Source organism: Amphiura filiformis, chromosome 18 (genome assembly GCF_039555335.1).
Source record: "Amphiura filiformis chromosome 18, Afil_fr2py, whole genome shotgun sequence".
Taxonomy (NCBI): domain Eukaryota; kingdom Metazoa; phylum Echinodermata; class Ophiuroidea; order Amphilepidida; family Amphiuridae; genus Amphiura; species Amphiura filiformis.
Genome location: NC_092645.1, coordinates 47,522,312 through 47,546,854, shown reverse-complemented (window position 1 = coordinate 47,546,854; position 24,543 = coordinate 47,522,312). Strand labels below are relative to the sequence as shown.

The 24,543-nt window shown below is 36.7% G+C and overlaps 1 protein-coding gene across 1 annotated transcript in view; it reads right to left on the bottom strand.

Annotated features, from left to right (window-relative positions):
- Positions 1-22,312, bottom strand: part of LOC140139194 (uncharacterized) — an 893,593-nt gene extending 871,281 nt beyond the window's left edge. Inside the window, exons 1-10 of the mRNA XM_072160975.1 lie at positions 22,064-22,312; positions 20,963-21,197; positions 16,576-16,812; positions 14,500-14,622; positions 11,498-11,620; positions 11,033-11,155; positions 1,905-2,027; positions 1,387-1,509; positions 975-1,097; positions 43-165 (exon numbers count right to left, since the gene is read on the bottom strand). Coding sequence (XP_072017076.1) covers positions 43-165; positions 975-1,097; positions 1,387-1,509; positions 1,905-2,027; positions 11,033-11,155; positions 11,498-11,620; positions 14,500-14,622; positions 16,576-16,812; positions 20,963-21,197; positions 22,064-22,312 — 1,582 coding nt within the window. The remainder of the gene's footprint in view (positions 1-42; positions 166-974; positions 1,098-1,386; positions 1,510-1,904; positions 2,028-11,032; positions 11,156-11,497; positions 11,621-14,499; positions 14,623-16,575; positions 16,813-20,962; positions 21,198-22,063) is intronic.
- Between the last annotated feature and the right edge of the window lie 2,231 nt (positions 22,313-24,543).

The window sequence follows — 24,543 nt, the reverse complement described above, 5'->3', positions numbered from 1 at the left end:
TGGAAATGATTAGAATGGTGATATGACAAAAAATAGACTAACCCTCGCATGTTAGTCCATCTCCACTGTAACCATCATTACATGCACATATGAATGAACCAACGGTATTGGTGCAAGTAGCAGTTGCATCACAGTTATCAGTACTCGAAGTACATTCATCAACATCTGTATAAAAATGTATGAAATAAGTCAGATTTTGAGGTATGAGCAAAATAAATATTCAAATATTTCATGTATTCTAAAACATTCTATAATAAAAAGGCAATAACACATGCTTAATTCGAGTGGTCTCCTCGAACTGTGAATAATGCTTGACTAAATTTAAATTGGCTTTCCTTGGCAAAATCAATCATGCTAGAACATTTCGACAGGATTGCACCATTTCCAAGAAGTGGTTTGACTGGCGCATATGTGACAATTATTTGAAATAGTGAAATGGCACAAAATGTGACTAACCTGTGCAGGTCTGTCCATTCCAAATGTAACCGGCATCACATGCACATGTGAAGGAACCAACGGTATTGGTGCAAGTAGCAGTTGCATCACAGTTATCAGTCCCCACAGTACATTCATTATCATCTGTAACGAAGTGTATGATAAAGGTCATAATTTATTAGAACATATTATAATATGTTTTTGAAAAATATTTTTCTAACAAAAGCACATTTTGGTTCATAATTAGCATCCCTTTTGAAAATGAAATACAAGAAAACAAGAGAAGGTTTTTAAAATGTGTTTTAAAATCATTGATATAATAATTTTCTATACACTTTCCTTCGAAGGTTGATACCAAATTTGATATCAAAAGTTTAATCATCGTGAGCATAGGAACCGTTGTTTGGAAATTCGAAAAAAAAAAAAAATGACAAACTACAATAGAAATGCACTATTCCACCCCAAGAATGTTAGACTCGTTTATAAGTGACAATTATTGGAAATGATTAGAATGGTGATATGACAAAAAATAGACTAACCCTCGCATGTTAGTCCATCTCCACTGTAACCGTCATCACATGCACATGTGAAGGAACCAACGGTATTGGTGCAAGTAGCAGTTGCATCACAGTTATCATTACTCGAAGTACATTCATCAACATCTGTATAAAATGTATGAAATAAGTCAGATTTTGAGGTATGCGCAAAATAAATATTCAAATATTTCATGTATTCTGAAACATTATATAATAAAAAGGCAATAACACATGCTTAATTCGAGTGGTCTCCTCGAACTGTGAATAATGCTTGACTAAATTTAAATTGGCTTTCCTTGGCAAAATCAATCATGCTAGAACATTTCGACAGGATTGCACCATTTCCAAGAAGTGGTTTGACTGGCGCATTTGTGACAATTATTTGAAATAGTGAAATGGCACAAATGTGACTAACCTGTGCAGGTCTGTCCATTCCAAATGTAACCGGCATCACATGCACATGTGAAGGAACCAACGGTATTGGTGCAAGTAGCAGTTGCATCACAGTTATCAGTCCCCACAGTACATTCATTATCATCTGTAACGAAGTGTATGATAAAGGTCATAATTTATTAGAACATATTATAATATGTTTTTGAAAAATATTTTTCTAACAAAAGCACATTTTGGTTCATAATTAGCATCCCTTTTGAAAATGAAATACAAGAAAACAAGAGAAGGTTTTTAAAATGTGTTTTAAAATCATTGATATAATAATTTTCTATACACTTTCCTTCGAAGGTTGATACCAAATTTGATATCAAAAGTTTAATCATCGTGAGCATAGGAACCGTTGTTTGGAAATTCGTACAATTTAAAAAATGACAAACTACAATAGAAATGCACTATTCCACCCCAAGAATGTTAGACTCGTTTATAAGTGACAATTATTGGAAATGATTAGAATGGTGATATGACAAAAAATAGACTAACCCTCGCATGTTAGTCCATCTCCACTGTAACCGTCATCACATGCACATGTGAAGGAACCAACGGTATTGGTGCAAGTAGCAGTTGCATCACAGTTATCATTACTCGAAGTACATTCATCAACATCTGTATAAAAATGTATGAAATAAGTCAGATTTTGAGGTATGCGCAAAATAAATATTCAAATATTTCATGTATTCTGAAACATTATATAATAAAAAGGCAATAACACATGCTTAATTCGAGTGGTCTCCTCGAACTGTGAATAATGCTTGACTAAATTTAAATTGGCTTTCCTTGGCAAAATCAATCATGCTAGAACATTTCGACAGGATTGCACCATTTCCAAGAAGTGGTTTGACTGGCGCATTTGTGACAATTATTTGAAATAGTGAAATGGCACAAAATGTGACTAACCTGTGCAGGTCTGTCCATTCCAAATGTAACCGGCATCACATGCACATGTGAAGGAACCAACGGTATTGGTGCAAGTAGCAGTTGCATCACAGTTATCAGTCCCCACAGTACATTCATTATCATCTGTAACGAAATGCATGATAAAAGTCACAATTTATTAGAACACATTTTAGTATGTTTAAAAAAAAAAATTCTAACAAAAGCACTTTGCGGTTCATAATTAGCATCCCTTTTAAAAATGAAATACAAGAAAACAAGAGAAGGTTTTTAAAATGTGTTTTAAAATAATTTATATAATAATTTTCTATACACTTTCCTTCGAAGGTTGATATCAAATTTGATATCAAAAGTTTAATCATCGTGAGCATAGGAACCGTTGTTTGGAAATTCATTCAATTTAAAAAATGACAAACTACAATAGAAATGCACTATTTCCCCCAAAAAATGTTAAACTCGTTTATAAGTGACAATTATTGGAAATTATTAGAATGGTGATATGACAAAAAATAGACTAACCTGTGCATGTTGCTCCATTCCAACTGTAACCGTCATCACATGTACATGTGAAGTAACCAACGGTATTGGTGCAAGTAGCAGTTGCATCACAGTTATCAGTACTCGAAGTACATTCATCAACATCTGTATAAAAAAATGTATGAAATCATGCTAGAAAATTTAGACAGGAATGGACTATTTCCAAGAAGTTGTTTGACTCGCGCATAGGTGACAATTATTTGAAATAGTGATATGGTACAAAATAGGACTAGCCTGTGCATGTCTCTCCATTCCAACTGTAACCGGCATCACATGCACATGTAAAGGAACCAACGGTATTGGTGCAAGTAGCAGTTGCATCACAGTTAGCAGTCCCCACAGTACATTCATTATCATCTGTAACGAAATGCATGATAAAAGTTACAATTTAATCAAAACATTTTTGGGTTAAAAATTATTTCAAAAATATATAATAATGTGTTTTAGATACAAACAATATTGCGCTATAATCAAACGGATGCATATGTGAAAGAATCAACGGTATTGTAGAAAGTAGCAGTTGCATCATAGTTAAGGGTACATTCATTAAAATCTGTATTAAAATGTACAAAGCAAGTCAGATAAAACACAGATTTTGTGGTATGATCAAAAGAAAAGTTACATATTTAATGAACCCTGAAACATGCTTAAGGGATCTAAAATGAGCGTTTATTGCGTTTCGACAGTATTTTTTGTGGCACATAAGAGCACCTCAGTCCTATCGAATTGTATTCTAAATACGAAGCATGTCTTTCTGATATCAAATAATTTTCATTTTTTGAAAATCACAATATAATACAAATTTTATGACAAATTATAAAAATTTGATATTTTTCGAATTTTGATATATAACAGTCCTCGAAGTAAATTATATAAATCTAATGATATATTCTTAAAGTGTATGTAGCAGGAGGAAAAGCCGACGGTCAATTGAAAATTTTGACCTTTCATATTGAAGATATGGATTTTTTCCCAAAAGACCTAATTTGTTTTGGTGTTTTGGGAAAAAAATCCATATCTTCAATACGAAAGGTCAAAATTTTCAATTGATCGTCGGCTTTTCAACCCACCTACATACACTTTAAGTATAAATCATCAGATTTATAAAGGTTACTTCAAGTACTGTTAAATATCAAAAATATCAATTTTTAATGATTTGCCATAAAATGTGTATTAAATTGCGAATTTCAAAAATTCAAAATTATTTGATATCAGAATGACATTCTTCGTATTCAGAATGCAATTCGATATGTCTGATGTGCTCTAATGTCCCAAAATAAATACTGTCCAAACGTTCATACCCCAGCCCTTAATCAAACTTCAAACTGTGAATATCGTTTGACTAAATTTAAATTGGCTTTCCTTGGCAACATCGTGCATCAATTTTGAATTTGCTTGATAAAAGTCAACTTAAATCAATCATGCTAGAACATTTCGACAGGAATGCACCATTTCCAAGAAGTTGTTTGACTCGCGCATAGGTGACAATAATTTGAAACTAGATTTCGCGGTCCTGGGTTGGGCGGTTTTCGTAACCGGCCTATCTCTAATTGCCCAATACCCGTTACCCATATACCTGACCTGACCTTTTAAACTACTATGTTATAAGCATATGTCTCTCAATGATCAAGACTCAACTTGACACAACTCTGTTTTGTAGCAGTGACGTTTACTTCTGTACCAATAATCTGGAAACCCATCGTTCGCTTCTTCCAAGCCCTGAATATCCTGCTACTACATTGGAGGACCCTGAAAATACCCCGGAATTAGTATAGGAATTGGATGTAGGCCGTTACTAAAGTAATGAAATCAGTCGGGAGAAATGTAAACGCAATAAGGATTAATATAACGGGTTGTGAGTCTTATCATAACTCACTATTTTATGTTAACCATTCTGGAGGACCCTAGAAGTAGTCATGTTCTGCTGCAATAGGCCTATGCACGCGTTCCGTATTGGACAATTGGTCCGATGAGATGCACCAGTAATTCACACTGTAGGTCTAATGCTTTCCGACGCACTCACTACGCCCGTCAGTACTCCGCGCACATACCCGTTGATACTCAGCCATAGCGCTCTGCTCGCACGCGATAGCGCGCGTACAGAGGGACGACGGACACTCTGTAAATAGTATTATGATAGTGATATAGCAAAACATAGGACTAACCTGTGCAGGTCTGTCCATTCCAAATGTAACCAGCATCACATGCACACGTGAAGGAACCAATGGTATTGGTGCAAGTAGCAGTTGCATCACAGTTATCAGTACCCAAAGTACATTCATTATCATCTGTTACGAATTGCATGATACAAGTCATAATATATTACTACACATATTTTTATTTTATTGAAATTTTTTTTTTTTACCAAATGCACATTTCGGTAGACAATTAGCATCCCTTTTGAAAATGAAAATAATACTAGACTAAGCTGTGGTCTAACCCACGAACACATCCGTGTTGTTATCCCTAATGACCTTTGACCCCAAAATATATGGAAACGGCCATAGACATTGGCTAATGTCAATGCATGGGTGCATGTGGCACCACTTTGCTATGTTACTTGTGGCAGAAGGGGCATTTTGAAGGTTTTTCGTCTCACACCGGAAGTGACCCCTTAATGACATTTGACCCCAAATAAAAAAATACCACATATGAATTGGGTACCCACAATTCATGTGTGAACATACCGTTACTGTCCTATGTTTTTCTTAGCAAATAAAAAAAATTGACGGTTTTTCATTTTATACCGGAAGTGACCCCTTAATGACATTTGACCCCAAATAAAAAAAATACCACATATGAATTGGGTACCCACAATTCATGTGTCAACATACCGTTACTGTCCTATGTTTTTCTTAGCAAATAAACAAAATTGAAGGTTTTTCGTTTTAATAATAATAATAATAATAATAATAATAATAAAACAGCATTTATATAGCGCATTGTGAATCGCAGATTCCTCAATGCGCTTTACAGTAAAACGAAATAATCACAAAATAATGATACATCGAGATATATTGAAATCAGTATAACATTTTTTAAAAGCCTTAAAAATACTACACCTATAAGCATAATAAAATATATATATTTTAAAAACAGACCGGCTGTGAATACAATTATTAATTACAGAATTGCACAAGAAAACAAACATGATAAAATAGCACAACATTCATAAATAACAAAATAAATAAATTTCAGATAATAATAAGACGGCAAGACTGAGTGCACCCAGCTACTTCCCACACGGAGAAGCGACTGCGTGCAGACACATCACGAGAGAAATAATAATCAATACATTGCATAATAAATAGATGGCCAGACTGAGTGCACCCAGCCCCTTCCAAACCAGGAAGTGACTGCGTGCACACAGACCAAAAACAATGTGAGACCCACTGACATGGCTCCAGGGAGCCAGTCAGTGCACCTCACATGGAGCAGGGGCCAAAACAAAGTATAATTCAATACAAATCAACATATTTAATATACGAAGGATAATAATGATTAAAAATAACACAGTCATAAATAAATACAGTACAATAATACTCAAATAAACCAGGCGGCCAGACTGAGTGCACCCAGCCTCTTCCCAACCAGGAAGTGACTGCGTGCACATAGACCAAACAATGTGAGACCCACTGACATGGCTCCAAGGAGCCCGTCAGTGCACCTCACATGGAGCAGGGGCCAAAACAAAGTATAATTCAATACAAATCAAGCAACAAATTATGTGAAGGATAATAATGATGAAAAATAACACAGTCATAAATAAATACAGTACAATAATAATAGACAAGGTGGCCAGACTGAGTGCACCCAGCCTCTTCCCAACCAGGAAGTGACTGTGCGCACACAGACTAAAACAATGTGAGACCCACTGAAATGGCTCCAGGGAGCCAGTCAGTGCACCTCACATGGAGCAGGGGCCAAAACAAAGTATAATTCAATACAAATCAACCAACATAATTTTATACCAAGGATAATGATGATGAAAATAACACTGTCATAAATAAATACATATTATATCATGGATAATGATGATGAAAAATAACACTGTCATAAATAAATACAGTACAATAATAATCAAATAGACTACATGTAGATGGCCAGACTGAGTGCACCCAGCCCCTTCCCAACCAGGAAGTGACTGCGTGCACACAGACCAAAACAATGTGAGACCCACTGACATGGCTCCAGGGAGCCAGTCAGTGCACCTCACATGGAGCTGGGGCCAAAAACAAAGTAGAATTCAGTGTAAATCATGAACATTTTGATATCAAACATAATTTTACTGTACATAACACTGTCATAAATAAGTACATTAACACACAATTACCTCATAGATGACCCGACTGAGTGCACCCAGCCCCTTCCCAACCAGGAAGTGACTGCGAGCACACAGACCAAACAATGTGAGACCCACTGACATGGCTCCAGGGAGCCAGTCAGTGCACCTCACATCCATGGAGTAAGAGACAGAAATTCAATACAAGTCAAATAATCATGATCATTGATGAAAAAAAATAACACAGTCAATTAACTACATGTCATGGCACACAATGGATTGGAATCAAAGCTTAAACAGATGCGTCTTTAGCATAGATTTGAAACTAAGTAAAGTCTTTGCACATTTGATTGTCATAGGCAGTTCATTCCATAGTCTTGGTGCAGCTGCTGAAAACGATCTATACCCGTATGATGTAGATGTTTTCACTGGTTCCAACAAGAATTTAGTACCGGACCTTAGCGAACGTGTGGGCTTATATTCAGTCAGTAATTCCGAGATGTAATTCGGCGCAAGCCCATGGAGTGACTTGTAAGTCAGGAGCAGGATCTTGAACATAATTCGCTTCCGAACTGGCAGCCAGTGTAACTCTTGTAGTACCGGGGAGATGTGATGCCGTTTCTTTACCAAAGCAACCATTCTCGCTGCAGCGTTTTGAACCTGCTGAAGTTTATCAAGCTCGCGTTCTGGTAAGCCGAATAACAGTCCGTTACAACAGTCCAATCGTGATGAAATGAATGCATGTACAAGCTTTGCCGCTGTTACTTGATCCAGGTACTTGCGAATCTGACCGATCTTATATAGTGCAAAGTTCGCAGCCCGACAGATGTTGTTTACATGCTTGATCATGGTGAGATTGTTGTCAAGGATTACTCCCAGATTCCGAGCAGAAGACACAGTGTTTACTTCCTCTGAACCGATCTGAATTGCCTGAACTGGTGATGAACTCCTTAGGAACTTGGATGTGATATGCAGAATCTCTGTTTTGCCACTGTTCAGTTTCAGCCTGTTTGCTGTCATCCAGGATTTAACCTGAAGCACACACTGTTCGAGTTGTGAAATCGCGGCAGTTCTTTCAGAAGGATTGAAGACCATGTATAATTGAGTGTCGTCTGCATACACCATCAACTCAATTCCATCGAATGATCTAATAACGTCCTCCAGTGGTGCAGTATACATTGAGAAACATACTGGCCCAAGTACAGAGCCCTGTGGGACACCATCATGAAGGGGAGAATGTCCAGACTGGATTCCATCAATGACCACTGATTGTGTACGGTCTGAGAGATATGACTGGAACCAACGAAGTGCAGTACCATTCACCCCGTACCGGTTTGACAATCTTTGCAGGAGGATGTCGTGGTTAATGGTATCAAATGCGGCTGTTAGATCTAATAAAACAAGCGCAACTTCCCCGTGTACATCAACTGCACGAAGAATGTCGTTTGACACACGTAATAGGGCGGTTTCGGTGGAATGGTGTTTGCGATACGCAGACTGTCGTTCGCCTTGTAGGTTGTGCGTGTCAAGGTGACTATTTAGTTGGACTGCGACTGCTCTTTCAGTGATCTTAGACATGAAGGACAGATTTGATACCGGGCGGTAGTTTGTTAAACACTCCGGATCAAGTGTTGGCTTCTTAATCAGTGGAGTCAACCGGGCTTCTTTGAAACAACTAGGAACCTCGCCAGATGTTATAGAACAGTTCACAATATCACAGATAGTAGACAACAGTTCATCTAGACACCTCTTTAACAGCCAGGATGGAATTGGGTCAAGAGGGCAAGACTTAGACTTAGAGTCCATGATGATTTTGCGTATCGCATCGTGTGACACCTCCTGAAATTTGCAGAATTGGGGCACGTTTCTTTTAACATCCTGTACAGGAGTTGCGTCACAGAGACTGTCCAATTCTTTCTTCACTTTCTCAATTTTGCCTGTGAAGAAGGTGGCAATATCACATGCAAGATCATGAGCAGAGTCGTGAACCGGAAGAACTTTAGCTGGTTTAGCGCTAGAGAGCTTGTCGATGAAATGGAACAATTTGCCCTGCTCACAGTCACTAACTTGAGCTCTGTGGTAATTGGTCTTAGTTTTCTCAAGCTCCTCCTTGTACTCTGTGCATTTTTCTTGGTACAGCTGTCTGTGCACTTCAAGTCCAGACGATGTCCACTTACGCTCAAGACGGCGTTTCTCTCGCTTTTTCTCACGCATACCGGAAGTGACCCCTTAATGACCTTTGACCCCAAATCTGTGAGGACCCCATAGACACTGGGTAATAACAATGCATGTATGCAAGTGGTGTTACTGTCCTACGTAATTTGTGGGAGAAGAAGCATTTTAAAGGTATTTCGTTTTGTACCGGAAGTGGCCCCTTAATGACTTTGACCCTTAATAAAAAAATACCACATATACACAGGGTAACTACAATTTATGTGTGAACATGCCGTTACTGTCCTATGTTTTTTCTTAGCAAAAAAAAATTTGAAGGTTTTTCGTTTTATACCGGAAGTGACCCCTTAATGACCTTTGACCCCAAATATGTGAGGACCCCATAGACACTGGGTAATAGCAATGCATGTGTGCAAGTGGGGTCACCGTCATACATAATCTGTAGGAGAAGAAGCATTTTGAGTTGAAATCACTAACGTCACGGCTGTGTAAGAAAACGACAGAAGATTTTCAAAAGGGGTGCCAATAGTTAACCAAACCTTGTTTGGGTTAAAGGATTCATTTCAAAAATATATGATAACGTGTTTTAGGTACAAACAAAATTGCGCTATAGGCCAATCAAAAGGATTCACGTCGTGTGAAGGAACTAACGGTATTGGTTCAAGTAGCAATTGCATCACAGTTATCAGTACCCAGAGTACATTTATTATCATCTGTATTAAAATGTATAAAACAAGTCAGATAAATCAATGATTTTGAGGTATGGTCAAAAGAAAAGTAACATACAATTATTTCATGTGTATTTAAGGGGTGGGGTATGAACCTTTGGACAGTTTATTGTGGGACATTAGAGCACATCAGACATATCGAATTGCATTCTGAATACGAAGAATGTCCTTCTGATATCAAATAATTTTGATTTTTTTGAAATTCGTAAGGTAATGCACATTTTATGGCAAATGATTAAAAATGTATATTTTTGATATTTAACAGTACTCGAAGTAAACTTTATAAATCTGATAATATGTACTTAAAGTGTATGTAGGAGGGATGAAAAGCCGACGATCAATTGAAAATTTGACCTTTCGTATTGAAGATATAGATTTTTTCCCAAAACACCCAAAAAAAATAGGTCTTTTTGGGAAAAAAAATCCATATCTTCAATATGAAAGGCCAAAATTTTCAACTGATCGTCGGCGTTTCCTCCCAGCTACATACAGTTTAAGAATATACAATTAGATTGATAAAATTTACTTCGAGGACTGTTATATATCAAAAATATGAAAAATATCAAATTTTAATAATTTGTCATAAAATTTGTATTATATCTTGAATTTAAAAAATTGTAAATTATTTAATATCAGAAAGACATGCTTTGTATTTAGAATGCAATTCGATATGTCTGATGTGCTCTCATATCCCACAAAAAATACTTTCGAAACGCTCATTCCAGATCCCTTAATAAACTCTGAACATGATATCATTAAAACTCATTAACGCAAGCTTAATTCGAGTGATATCCACAAGCTGTAAGTATAACGCTTGACTAAATTTAAATTGGCTCTGCTTGGCAACATCATGCATAAATTGTGAATTTGCTTTGAAAGTCAACTTAAATAGAAAATGTTGACAGGTAAGGACCATTTCCAAACAGTTGTTTGACTCTCGGTTAGGTGGCAATTACTTGAAACAAATAGAATAGTGATATGACACAAAATAGACTAACCTGTGCATGTTACTCCGTTCCAACTGTAACCGGTATCACATGCACATGTGTACGAACCAACGGTATTGGTGCAAGTAGCAGTTGCATCACAGTTATCAGTACTCGACGTACATTCATCAACATCTGTATAAAAATGTATGAAATAAGTCATGTGCTTTAGATAAAACACAGATTTCGAGGTATGAGCAAAAGAAAAAATCAAATATTTCATGTACTCTGAAACATAAAAGTCAATAACACTTGCTTAATTCGATTGGTCTCCTAGAACTGCAAATAACGCTTGACTGAATTTAAAGTGGGTTTCCTTGGCAAAATCATGCATCTAATTTGATTTGCTTTGAAAATTAACTTATATCAATCATGCTAGAAATATTAGACAGGAATGCACCATTTCCAAGAGGTTGTTTGACTCGCGCATATGTGACAATTATTTGAAATAGTGATATGGCACAAAATGTGACTAACCTGTGCAGGTCTCTCCATTCCAAATGTAACCGGCATCACATGCACATGTAAATGAACCAACGGTATTGGTGCAAGTAGCAGTTGCATCACAGCTATCAGTACTCGAAGTACATTCATCAACATCTGTATAAAATGTATGAAATAAGTCATGGGCTTTAGATAAAACACAGATTTTGAGGTACTAGCAAAAGAAAAAATCTAATATTTCATGTACTCATGTACTCTTTGGATCGACCGTCGATGCTGCTTTGATGCTCGTTATTAAAAAACTAACAACTTAATTAATGAGAATTAATGCTAAATTTTTATTGGCCAATACCAAAACTTAGTAAGATTCATATGTTGTCACAGTTAGCAATAGTCAATTAATTGATTTTATAAATAATAAGGATCGACCAAGCATCAATGGTCGATCGGAAGATCGAACTAATTTGTTTCTATTGCCTAATATAAAATTAAAAGTCAATAACACTTGCTTAATTCGAATGGTCTCCTAGAACTGCAAATAACGCTTGACTGAATTTAAATTGGGTTTCCTTGGCAAAATCATGCATCTTATTTGAATTTGCTTTGAAAATTAACTTATATCAATCATGCTAGAAAAATTAGACAGGAATGCACCATTTCCAAGTTGTTTGACTAGCGCATATGTGACAATTATTTGAAATAATGATATGGTACAAAATAGGAATAACCTGTGCAGGTCTCTCCATTCCAAATGTAACCGGCATCACATGCACATGTAAAGGAACCAACGGTATTGGCGCAAATAGCAGTTGCATCACAGTTATCAGTACTAGAAGTACATTCATTAACATCTGTATTATAATGTATGAAATAAGTCATGTGTTTTAGGTAAAGCACAGATTTTGAGGTATGAGAAAAAGAAAAATTCTAATATTCCATGTACTATTTCATCTACACTATAATTAAAACACAATAACACTTGCTTAATGCGAGTGGTCTCCTCGAACTGTGAATAACGCTTGACTTAATTTAAATTGGCTTTCCTTTCCCAAAATGATCATGCATCAATTTTGAATTTGCTTTAAAAGTCAATTTTGAAATTCCTGGTTTTACTCTGTTTCTTTATGGAGGTAAGTTTATAAAATTTGGCCCCAATTTATATTTAGCCTGTGAAGATTATGCAGAAAAAAAACCTGGCAGGAAAGCACCATTTCCAAAAAGGTGCTATTATTTGGAATCTGTTTTGCTTGCCAACATTATATAGTATGTTTTATTAATCTATTCGACCAACCTGTGCATGTTACTCCATCTCCACTAAAACCAACATTACATGTGCATGTGAAGGAACCAACGGTATTGGTACAAGTAGCATTTGCGTCACAGATATCAGTATCCAATGCACATTCATCAGTATCTGTATTTTGAGCATTTGATATGATTGAAAGAAAAGTTAGGGATTTAGGGATTAGCCTATACAACATAACACAATTAGAACTCGTTAACGCTTGAATACATTTAAAGTTTGCCACATAATGTATTCTGTTTGATTGATTACATCTCAAAATATAGGTTGTGAACGAATTTGATTCGAAAACTCAGAATATACAATTTCCATAGGAATAAAACATTTCTAAAAAAGCAACATATTACTCGCGTAGAGGTAACAATGACTAGAAATAAATAGAATGGTGGTATGGCACACAAAGTTTTACCTGTGCATGCTACGCCATCTCCATTGTAGCCAGCATTACATGTACATGAGAAAGAACCAGCTGTATTGGTACAAACAGCATTTGCGTCACAGTTATCAGGACTCAAAGCACATTCATCAATATCTGTACAAACAATTTATGAAATGAAAAGTTATTAATTAATACGTAATTTAGTTTGACAATATGATACGCACCATAATGTATGAAATAAGCCAAATGCTTCTAATACACTGACACATAATTCAATTAAAAATCAACAGCCTTTGAATAACTTGGCTTTAGTTGCCAAATAATCAATAATTTTGATTTATCACCTCATAAATATTGGTACTGACACGCATTTGCTTTGAACCTTAAAAGCTGTCATAGTACACACTTTCGATAAGAAGGCACTTTTCCCAAAAGTAGTTTGACTCCTGTAGAGGTGATAATAATTAACATGAAACATGATACAATTAAAACTCAATCCCACGTTCGAATCAATTCATGTATGATTAATCACATCACAATATTGACAATGCAATGAATTTGTTTTGAAAACTTCAAGCAATCGTAGTTGAAAATTAACGATAGGAATGCACCATTTCAAAACAGTAGTTTGACTCGCATAAAGATGACAGTTATTTGCAACAAATAGAATAGTGATACAAACGTTTATAATCTTTGCATGTATATATTTAGCAGTATGATCAAAGGAATAGTTAAAATGTTTCTTGTACTAAACAGGTGACACAATTAGAACTCAATAAAGCTTGAATAAATCTGCTCTGCTTGCCAACATTAATGTAGTATGTTTTACTGATCTAATATATTAACCTGTGCATGTTATTCCATTTCCACTGAAATCGGCATTGCATGCACATGTGAAAGAACCAACGGTATTGGTGGCATTTACGACGCAGTTATCAGTAACTCAATAACGCTTGAACACATTTAAAATGTTTTCCTTGGCAAAAAGTTCCATCGGTATCCGAAAGATCGTTATTTTTTAATCTGAACAGCAACTTTCATTTTATCACTGATTTGGTACTCATTTTGAAAGAGCAAAGCCATCTGAAACCATTTAGAACTAGAAATTCAATATTTGAGGCTTGGTTCTTACCGAAAATTAAGCCTAAGGACCAGATCCCATTAAAAAAAAGGTCATACTTATTTTGTACATTTTCATGTCACCGAATGCCAAAAATCATGCTCTCAGCCAATGACCCTATTTTTTAATACATTTTGCTCTCACCGAATGACCCTTACTGAGAAAGTGTCAGCTCTATACCTATATCCATTTTATATTGAAGTGAGCCCCCGGTATTTATCTATTAGACTAACCTGTGCATGTTAGTCCATCTCCACTGTAACCGGCATTACATGCACATGTGAAAGAACCAACGGTATTGGTGCAAACAGCATTTGTGTCACAGTTATCAGTACTCAAATCACATTCATCAATATCTGTATTTTGATGATTGTGAGATATGATCAAAGGAAAAGTTAGGGATTTCCTGAATTATACAACATAACACAATTAGAACTCATTAACGCTTGAATACATTTAAAATCGGTTTCCTTGGCCACATAATGTATTCTGTTTGATTGATTGCTTTTGAAATATTAGTAGTAAACGAATTCGTTTTGAAAACTTCAAAACAATCATAGTAGACAATTTCCATTGGAATGCACCATTTGCAAAAAGTAGTATTATGACTTAAATAAATATAAATAAAATAAATAACGCTTTATAAATTGACTTGTATCATAATATTATTCGATTGATCGTATCACAATTCGATGTCGATGGCGTTCAATCTGATCTTATGCAACTCTCCTGCGGAGTTCCGCAGGGGAGTTCCGCAGGGGAGCTTGCTTGGTCCCCTGCTATATTTATGTTATAGCAATGACATGGTTACATCTGTGAAAAACAAGTTGCTCCTGTATGCTGATGATAGTGTGGTCATTTCTTCCAATAAGAACCCAGATGTGGTTGCACATGAACTAAGCATAGATTTGAGTTCCTCTAACAACTGGCTTATTAACAATAAATTATCATTACATGTTGGTAAAACCGAGCTAATTTTATTTGGTTCGCACAGAAAACTTAAAAAAAACCTTCTGATTTCCACATCTCATACAATGGTCATACAATTAATCCTGTCCCATCCTTAAAATACCTTGGTGTCACACTAGACCAACATCTATCTGGTGAAGTTATAGTTGATTCTCTTGTTAAGAAAGTTATTGGGAGACTCAAATTGTTAAATAGACACACACAATATTTCAACCAAAAGCTTCAAAAAAATCTCTGCTCTGCATTATTGCAGTGTCATTTAGATTATTGTAGCACCTCCTGGTTTACTGGTTTATCAAAGGAAAATCACTCACTGGGCCCGTCTTATCTTAATCAATTCTTTACAAAAATATCTCATGTTCATAATCATACCACTAGGTCTAGTGCTTCAAATTTCCATGTCCCGAGAGTAGGATCTTACACCAAAAAGTCTTTTTTCTACCAATCCACCCTTGATTGGAACGATTTACCATCCCAAATCAAATCTATTATTGACAAAAATACTTTTAAATATGCCATAAAAAACACCTTGCCAGAAGTGCGATAAGCAAAGAGTCAGCTGCATTTGTGTATTAAACATGTTCCTTTCGGTCATTTTTGCTTGTTTTGTCCTCCGTCCCAGGCACCGTCTTGTCTTTATGTAGGACCTCATTGGAAATAAGTTTACACATTTGCAGATATACTTTATGGGCTATCCTGGCATTCGGCTTTTTGGTGTCTTTGCTTGTATAAAAAAATGTAGATATTTATATAGCGCTTTATGCCGTAAACAGCCTCAAAGCGCTCTACATTTATTCCGCCGTCATTAGAATATGTCGGAACCACGTTTGCAGCCTTCAAGTGGCGCAGGGTCCATCAGTACAACGACTGTGACTACCCCTAACAGCTTCCCATTGCACCTGGGTGGGGTGAGGCAAGCGAGGCAAAGCGCCTTGCCCAAGGGCGCAACACGGTGGTGGGACGGGGAATCGAACCCACGCACGTCGAGCAAGCTCTCCGATTATAAGGCCAAGGCTGTAACCACTGAGCCACCGTGCCCTCGATCCATGTATTTCATGTATGCTAAATTTGTGCTGATTTATGTGATTGATTATATTTATTGTTCTTGTCGATTATGCCGAATAAACATGAATGAATGAATGATTGTTATTGGTACTGAAACGTATTTGTTTTGAAGAATAATCGTATTTGAACCATAGTGGTAGGCCTGGCCGCGGGGGCGTGCCCGACGGTCGCCATTTGTCCACGCCCGGGTGGAAAAGTGGGATTAACTCAATATATTAGCTCTAAACCTGTCGTTTATGCACATTTTGGTCACCCCATCTATAAACCAAACTTACCAGCGCAACTCAAACCAAAATGCTCCCTAATCTGTTTGACATCTTCACCAACTAATGGATTGTCAACGTAAACCGGATCAAACGGCTGTTTTGGTGTGTATGCATTCAAACCGCCAAACTTGACCTTGGTACATAGGCATGGGTCTCTGGGTGTTAGAACCCATCGCCAACGTTTGCCTTCCTTCTCTTGGTGGCCACTTTTACAAACGTGTTGGGCTCGGACACGTACCATACTCTCTGAAATGGAAAATATTGAGCATAAAAATCGTAGGATTCGAAGATATGCAGTATTAAGATAAGTTATTTTGTAATAATGAACCTTGTAATAGACATATTTTCGTAATTATTAGAGTCGTGATATGACGCTTTCTTAAGTGTCTAAACATTACCCTCCCCCAATAGAGCACATCAACTAAACTATTGAATCTATGGACAAACAACTATATATACATGAAATTATAAAAGAGAAAGGTTGCAGTATAAAATACTGAAGATAACACAGTCATATGTCAGTTCAGTTGTGATGATACCAAGCAAAATGCACACATAAAAAAAAAAGAAACAAAATGACAATTACATAAATACAAGGAACAAAATGGTTTGGTGAGTAGCTCAAGACAAAGAGAAGAAAAACATAATTGTTCTGAACTACACACTTATATACATACATAATAAAAACAAGGCGATTGAATAAGCAAAACAGAGAAAAGAAAACATCCATTGTGCTGGGTCAGACCTTGTTGATCTCCTCCTCCTTTGTTGCAAAATTGAAATTGCGGGAAAGGTCAAATGTCAAAGTTTGTCAAAGTCATAAGATCCACATACAAGGGTAGATAACGAGACCTAAACCCCACTTAGCGATCCTTATCCCCATGCAGATCGGGCATCTAAACCCCAGATCAAGGACCTTTATCTTGATTTTACGGCCTTTTGTTCTTCACGTGAAATGAACTCGTCCTCTTTCATGTCTTTGGGATGTATGGGACAATTGTCAGTTTCATTGGAACGGAGTCGCAAATAAAAGGTGAAGTTCTTAAATGTTTGGTATACTAACAAATATAAGGGGTCTTATTGTTAACACTAAAATGTGACGTGAATGACCCATGAAGCTTCTCTTTTCAAATCCAGGTCAAATGGGGGTAAGGGTTGTCTGCCGATTTTATCTTGTGCCTTCAAAAACCATGTCAGTATTTTATATTTGCTGATGTACAAAAGATCATGAAAAGGGGCTATAAAACATGAAATTGGACTCACTTGCAAAGAAATGATGGCTCCTCTGCTTCTGGATAATGCAATTTGGTTATATATAGGCAAATTTGAAATATGGACGGTTGTACATTATTTTAAGAGTTGTATACAGAGTTGCCTTGGTAACGCAAGCTTAAAAGCATTGTGATATTAATTTTAGGTTTTCGATTGACATGCATAAATAAAAATAAAAGCAAACAATACTGTATAAGCACGAAATAAGGCAATTTTATAACACAAAGGGGGAGAGCGCGACATTAATACAGTGAATTATGATCATATATCATTCGAGTCGCCATTGCAAACAAAGTTTTCCGGCATACTTGAACCCTTGTGGTAACATCCAAATGACTTAAAGCTAATTTTAGATCAGAATATTCGAGTCAGGTATACCAGCTTGATGTGGGGAACAAGACAAAGACAAAATTGTATGGAAACCACAGGGATGGTAGACAAAAGGTTTTTTTTTAAAGTTGATTTTTGTTTTGCTCTTGTGAAGTAATCAGCGCCGACGAGAGTCACTTGGCCCTAGCCCTTTGATAATCAATGACGTGCATGGTTGCAAGTTGGGGATGCAGATGCAGTGGCGTAAATTTGCCATTTTAATCTACACTGAATACCTGAACTGCAGAAATGCCTAAGTCCGAATTTTAGTATTATGAGATATGATCATTTATTTTTTTTCCAAAATATTCTAGCAAAAGAATGAAGCAATATAATTTGGTAGGACTTTGGAAATGTCTTTTAATTGCAATGTTTGGGCACATGAGGCATAAGGGACCAATTAAGGTACATAATCTTTGTTTTTGTACGGGTCTCTAAGGTTTCTTTTCTGTGATTTACGTACCTACTAATTTAGGAATCCTTCCTTAATAGTACAGTAATAATATGAAAATTGGGCCAAGGAAGCCAATTGTATAAAAAATGTATATTTAGATCTAATGATTAGCCTATATCAAAATAAAAGTATTTGGAATTTTTTGTGCGTGTTTATGTTTTTGATTGTTTATTTTTGTTCCTATAGTAGTGTGAGTATGCGGGTTGCGTTTGTTTTGGATGGGCGAATGTTGCTATGGCGTTTATATGGTGTAGATCTACTTACCTGGCAGAACACACAGAAATTGTAGCATCAATACCAAGTTAAACCGGTTTACCGCGTGGGTCACCCACATGATTTAGGGCTGAAATATAAAATGTAATTTACTTGATAATGAAATGGAACACAGTTTGCAATTATATTGATGGGACATCAATCATAATGTTATTGATAAAGGAAAAAGGTCGTCACCAACGACAAAACACATCAGCAGCAGCAACCACGATATAGGCCCAGCATGCTTTTATCGATTTTAGGGTAATGTTTTGATTTAGGGTTAGTGTTACGCAACAGCATCGATCATACAGGGTGTCTCAACGAGGGCGTCCCTCAAGTATCGGTAAGTGGTCCACGTCTGTTCACACTGTTCTCTGCTCCTCTTGGGGATGCCAATTGACTAATATACGATTATCGTTTTCTTTCAACACACATATTTTACTGCATTTTCACCGAAATGTGTTTAAATCGTACGATAATAATGTGATATATTCATCTGTTCGAGAATTATAATTATATGAAAAGAACAAGCTTAGTCCATTCAGGTCAGATCCACGTGCGCAAGCACTGGTTAAAGAATATTAAATCACAAGTCTATAATATAATGCACCATAGTGAGACACTATACAACTTTCTCTATCGGCGTCAATAATAGAATATTGATTTAAATGGAATTGAATACATCTCTACATAGAGTTTGCACTTCATCACTGAGCGATCTAGTGATCGGTTTCTACCCGATCAGATAGGACTCATTTTCTTGAATTTTCTGCAATTATTTTTTTATACGTTTTTTTATAAGTTGTTTATACGTGTATATTGTTGACTTTTATTTAAGAAATTTAAATGTTATTATCCTTTACACCCAAATAATGTGTCCTCGGCAGTAAAACGTAAATAAACGTAAATAATCAGTTTTTACTGCCGAGGACACATTATTTGCGTGTAAAGGATAATGCTGCACCCTTTATTTCTATTCTATTACCAGAAGATATCATTTTTTGGCACAAATATTTGTTTACTTCGAGGTGACAGCGCGTATCGCGGAAATATTACACGCGTAACCAAGCGTAATGTTGTGTGTAGAATGTGTTAAGGCGCTTGAACCAATTATTGCAGAATAATGGGCTCTCACGTGACGTGTTTTAACAAATCAAAGTGCGCGATTTTGAATAATGGGTCGTAAGAGTAATAGAATGATTCTTAACAGACTGTTCAGTGGAAAACATATTTAAGTGTATATTTAGTGCATTTTAATGTTCTAGTTGACTTTAAATTTTTAATTCTGTTTATGTCCTTCTCATGTAAATCTCAGGTATATAAGTTTTTAAGTGTGTTTTTTTTTTAGTGTTTTTAAAGTTTATTAAGCATGTCCATCGCTTTTTTACATTACATTAACCAACACTTATATAGCGCCTTTACCGCTGGATGCAAAGCGCAAAAAATAAAAACAAAGAAGCAAAAAACAAGAAAAACTAAACATAGGAAATCTGAAACAGATGAGTTTTGAGAGCAGATTTGAAGGTTTCAACTGTTGGAGAATTGCGAATGTGATTTGGGAGATTATTCCAAGCTCTGGGGCCAGCCACTGAGAAGACCCTGTCGCCAGCACATTTATGTGTCTTAGGGGCCTCAAGGTTCATGTTGTGACAAGAAGCAGACAGTCTTTCATGTACTGGGGACAGAGTCCATTCAGTGACTTATACACACGCAGGAGAAGTTTGAACTTGATGCGGTCTTCAATACGGAGCCAGTGCAAGTCAGTGAGCAAGGGGGTGATATGGCAAGATTTTGGTTGTTGGTAAATCAGCCGGGCACATTTGTTTTGGAGCTTCTGCAAACGATTCAAATCTTTTTGTTTGATACCATTTAACAGAAGATTACAGTAGTCTAGACGGGAGATGATGAGAGATCTAACAATATTAGCACAAGTATCAAAATCTATGAATCTGCGAATCCTGTAAATATTGCGAATTTGCCAGTTAATGGATTGACTCAAACTGGTGATATGATGAGACAAGGTCATATTTTGATCAAAAATGACACCTAGGTTGCGCACAGTAGACGATACAGATATAACAATATCATCAAGGTTGAGGCTGAGATCTTGTAAGCGTTTAGCATGATTTGGAGAAGACATAACAAAGAACTCTGTCTTGTCAGGGTTGAGTTTCAATTTGTTATACACCATCCATTTGTTGATGTCTTTGACACACTGAGAGAGCTTAAAGATGGCACAAGCTGCATCTCCAGGGATGCATGGGTCAACAGTGATATAAACCTGTATACGACCGACAACATGAGTATAGAAAACAAATCCTAAGGGACCTATAACTGAGCCCTGGGGTAGGCCGTACTTGAGAGCGATGTTGTCTGAATACACCCCTGAAACAAATACACGGAAAGATCTGTTATGAAGGTATGTTCTGAACCAAGTTTGAATTGAACCAGCAATGCTAAATTCTTGATCTAATCTGTGCAGTAATATTTCAGAGTCCACGGTATCAAATGCCGCACTGAGATCTAACATAATAAGAAAGACAGCTTTCTGGTTATCTAGAGCACACAAGAAGTTGTTATGAACACATGCAACACAGTTTCAGTGCTATGTTGGGCCTTATAGGCAGACTGCATAGGCTCAGCTAGCTGGTGATGATTCACATGATCCAGAACTTGGGTAGCAACACACTTTTCAATTATTTTTGAAATGAAAGGCAGGTTGGCAACTGGCCTATAGTGTTTCAACTCATTCTTATTGAGTGAAGGTTTCTTCAACACAGGTGTTATGATGGCATTGCAGAGATCAGATGGAAAGGTCCCAGATGACAGGGACATGTTAACAATTCTTCCAAGAACAGGAAGTAGCTCAGTGGAATGTTGTTTAACCAACCAAGTAGGTAACACATCTTAGGCACACGACTTGTTTGGACACTTATTTATAACTTTCAACCTCATTACGAATGGTTTCAACCTTATTAACAAAGAATTCGCCAAACTGATTGGCAAGCTGTTTGGGACAATCAGCATCTGGTATGGGCTTACTGTCTTTGTTAAGAAGTTCTTTTACAATATGATACATATCCTTAGGACTACAGTTCTCAAGTCTTTCTTTATAATAGTCTTTGAACTAGCAACTGATGTTTTCACCGCTTTCTTGGCTGCAGTGTATTCAGCAAGATGTTCAGGAGAGCCATTCTTACGCCACAGTCTCTCACTACGCCGCCTTTCCCTACGAGCGATATCAATAGACTCTCCATACCAACCAGGCCGATGCTTGACAGTTCTTGTTTTGGTAATGGAAGGAGCATGGGTGTTGAGGACTTCTAAACTTAATGTGTTAAAGTCCTTTAGCAGAAGATTAACATCAGTATACTCCATTTGCATGATGGGAGCCATTTTTGCTGAGAGATCAACAGAGAAGGCTTGATGGTCAATATTCCTGTATTTGCGGAGGATTTTGCTGGATTTGGTTTACACATGTTAAGGGTACAGTTGATCATGTAGTGATCAATGGTAAAGGTGATGGAATCAACATTAACCGAGTCAATGAGGGAATCATTTGGTCTTGTGATTACATGATCAAGAATATTTCCAGACCTATGGGTAGGCTGGTAAACATGCTGAACCATACCTACTGACTCAATGCTAGTATTGTACCTTTTCACATCACATTTCTGAGGACGATTAACATGAACATTGAAATCTCCTAAGAGGAGAACTTTACCGGGCAGAAGATTCACATAATCAGTGAAGGTGTCAAATTCATCAAGGAACGCTGAAACTCTGAGCTGGTTTTCAGCAGATGGGGGAGCTCTATAAACCAAGACAATATAAATTGAGTGAGACATATTTGAAACAATGGTATATTCAAATGAATGAAAGTCTGGGAAATCGTGATTTGTAATTTGACCAAGACTTAATTCAGATTTGTACAATATCCCAATACCACCCCGATGATTGTTTATGCCTTGGTTTTTGAGTGCTTGGATGACTGCATTTGTTTCCACCGAATCAAAAGCTTTTTCATAATCCACAAAAGCAAGGCATAAGGGCAGCTGGTATTCCCTAGATTTTTCAACAAGTTGATTCACTGCCTGTAAGTGGTCAATTGTGGAGAAATTGCTCCTGAATCCAGCTTGTTCTGCAGGTTGATTTTCGTCCAGTTGAGTGGTCAATCTGTTTGTGATCACTTTGGTAAAGAGTTTATATGTGTGCAAGAGAAGGCTAATTGGCCGGTAGTTTTTAAGATCTTTTGTATCGCCTTTTTTGTGCAGGATAATAACATTAGCACTCTTCCAGCTTGATGGTATGGTGTTGGTTTTGCCAATGCTTGGATTACTGTGTCTCCTCCACACTTTAGCATTTCTGCCACGATATCATCTGGCCCTGGAGATTTTCCATTATTCATTGACTTCAAAGCTGCTTCCACCTCATCTGCTCCCACATCAAGGATATCTTCCTCTTCATGTTCTGGGACCAGATTTTACATCAGGTACTGGGGTTTTGCTGTCATATAAGTTTTGGTAAAACTCTTCTGCTCTTTTGATTATTCTATCTCTGTCATTGATGATGGTACCATCTTCTTCCTTCATTTGAATGATTTGATTTTTCCCTATGACTAAGCTTCTTTTGGCCTTTTTTACACTCCTGTTATTTTCTATTTCTCTTCTGACATGCTCTGTATTAAAATTGCGAATGTCGGTTTTCATCTTCTTTCTTGCTGATTTGCATAGTTCTCTATATTCTGGTGTATTGTGTTTTTCTTGTGCTGCCATGTACCTCCTTCTTCTTAGTAGATGTTTGGTTTCTTGACTAAGCTTGTCTGTATTCCCTTTTCTTTTGGAACCAGCCACCTCGTGTGCCTTTGTAGCTACTGCATCACTAATGTCTTCGTACATGTTTTCAACACTTTCTTCTACTTCCAATCCTTCAAATCTGTTTTTCAGTTCCACTTCAAAGATGTATTTCTCCTCCTGTAACTTGTTTAAATCAATTACCTTTTTCTTGGCAATGAGTTTCATCCTTTCTTTACGGATATTGAAGGTTGCTATACATCTAACCAATCTGTGATCACTTCCTGTCGAAAATTTGTTGAGTACTGAGATATCTAGCAAAGTTTGTTGTCTGTCACACAGAAATTTCATTCGTAAAATTTGAAGGTGACCAAATTAGTTCCAAATACAAAATCAGCCATGTGCATACTAGTAGCAAATTTGTGAAAAACAGTGAAGATGAACAACACAGTACTGTACTATTGAAGTGTAGTTAGTTTCAGACAGGAAAAATTCAGCCAAAAATGATTTTCATAAACTATGAAAAATCAGCCAAATTTCAGGAAAAGTTAATTAGACAGAGTTGATCCCTGGGTGATTATCCTCCAGTAGCATATAAAATATATGCAAAATTGGCAGTAGAATCAACTCAAATCAAGTAAAGTTGGAGAGCAAAAACAAGAGTGTTGCAGCCAAAGGCGCAGAAAAATCAATATCAATATGTCTTTAATAGCTTTCTTTTCGTCTTAAGTGATGTTTTGTTCCGGTACTTTCGATGATTTCAACGTGCTTGCTATTTTACTTCGAAGCTGGATTTGCTGGGTGCACGCCAATTCGGTTGCTAACACAAATTCC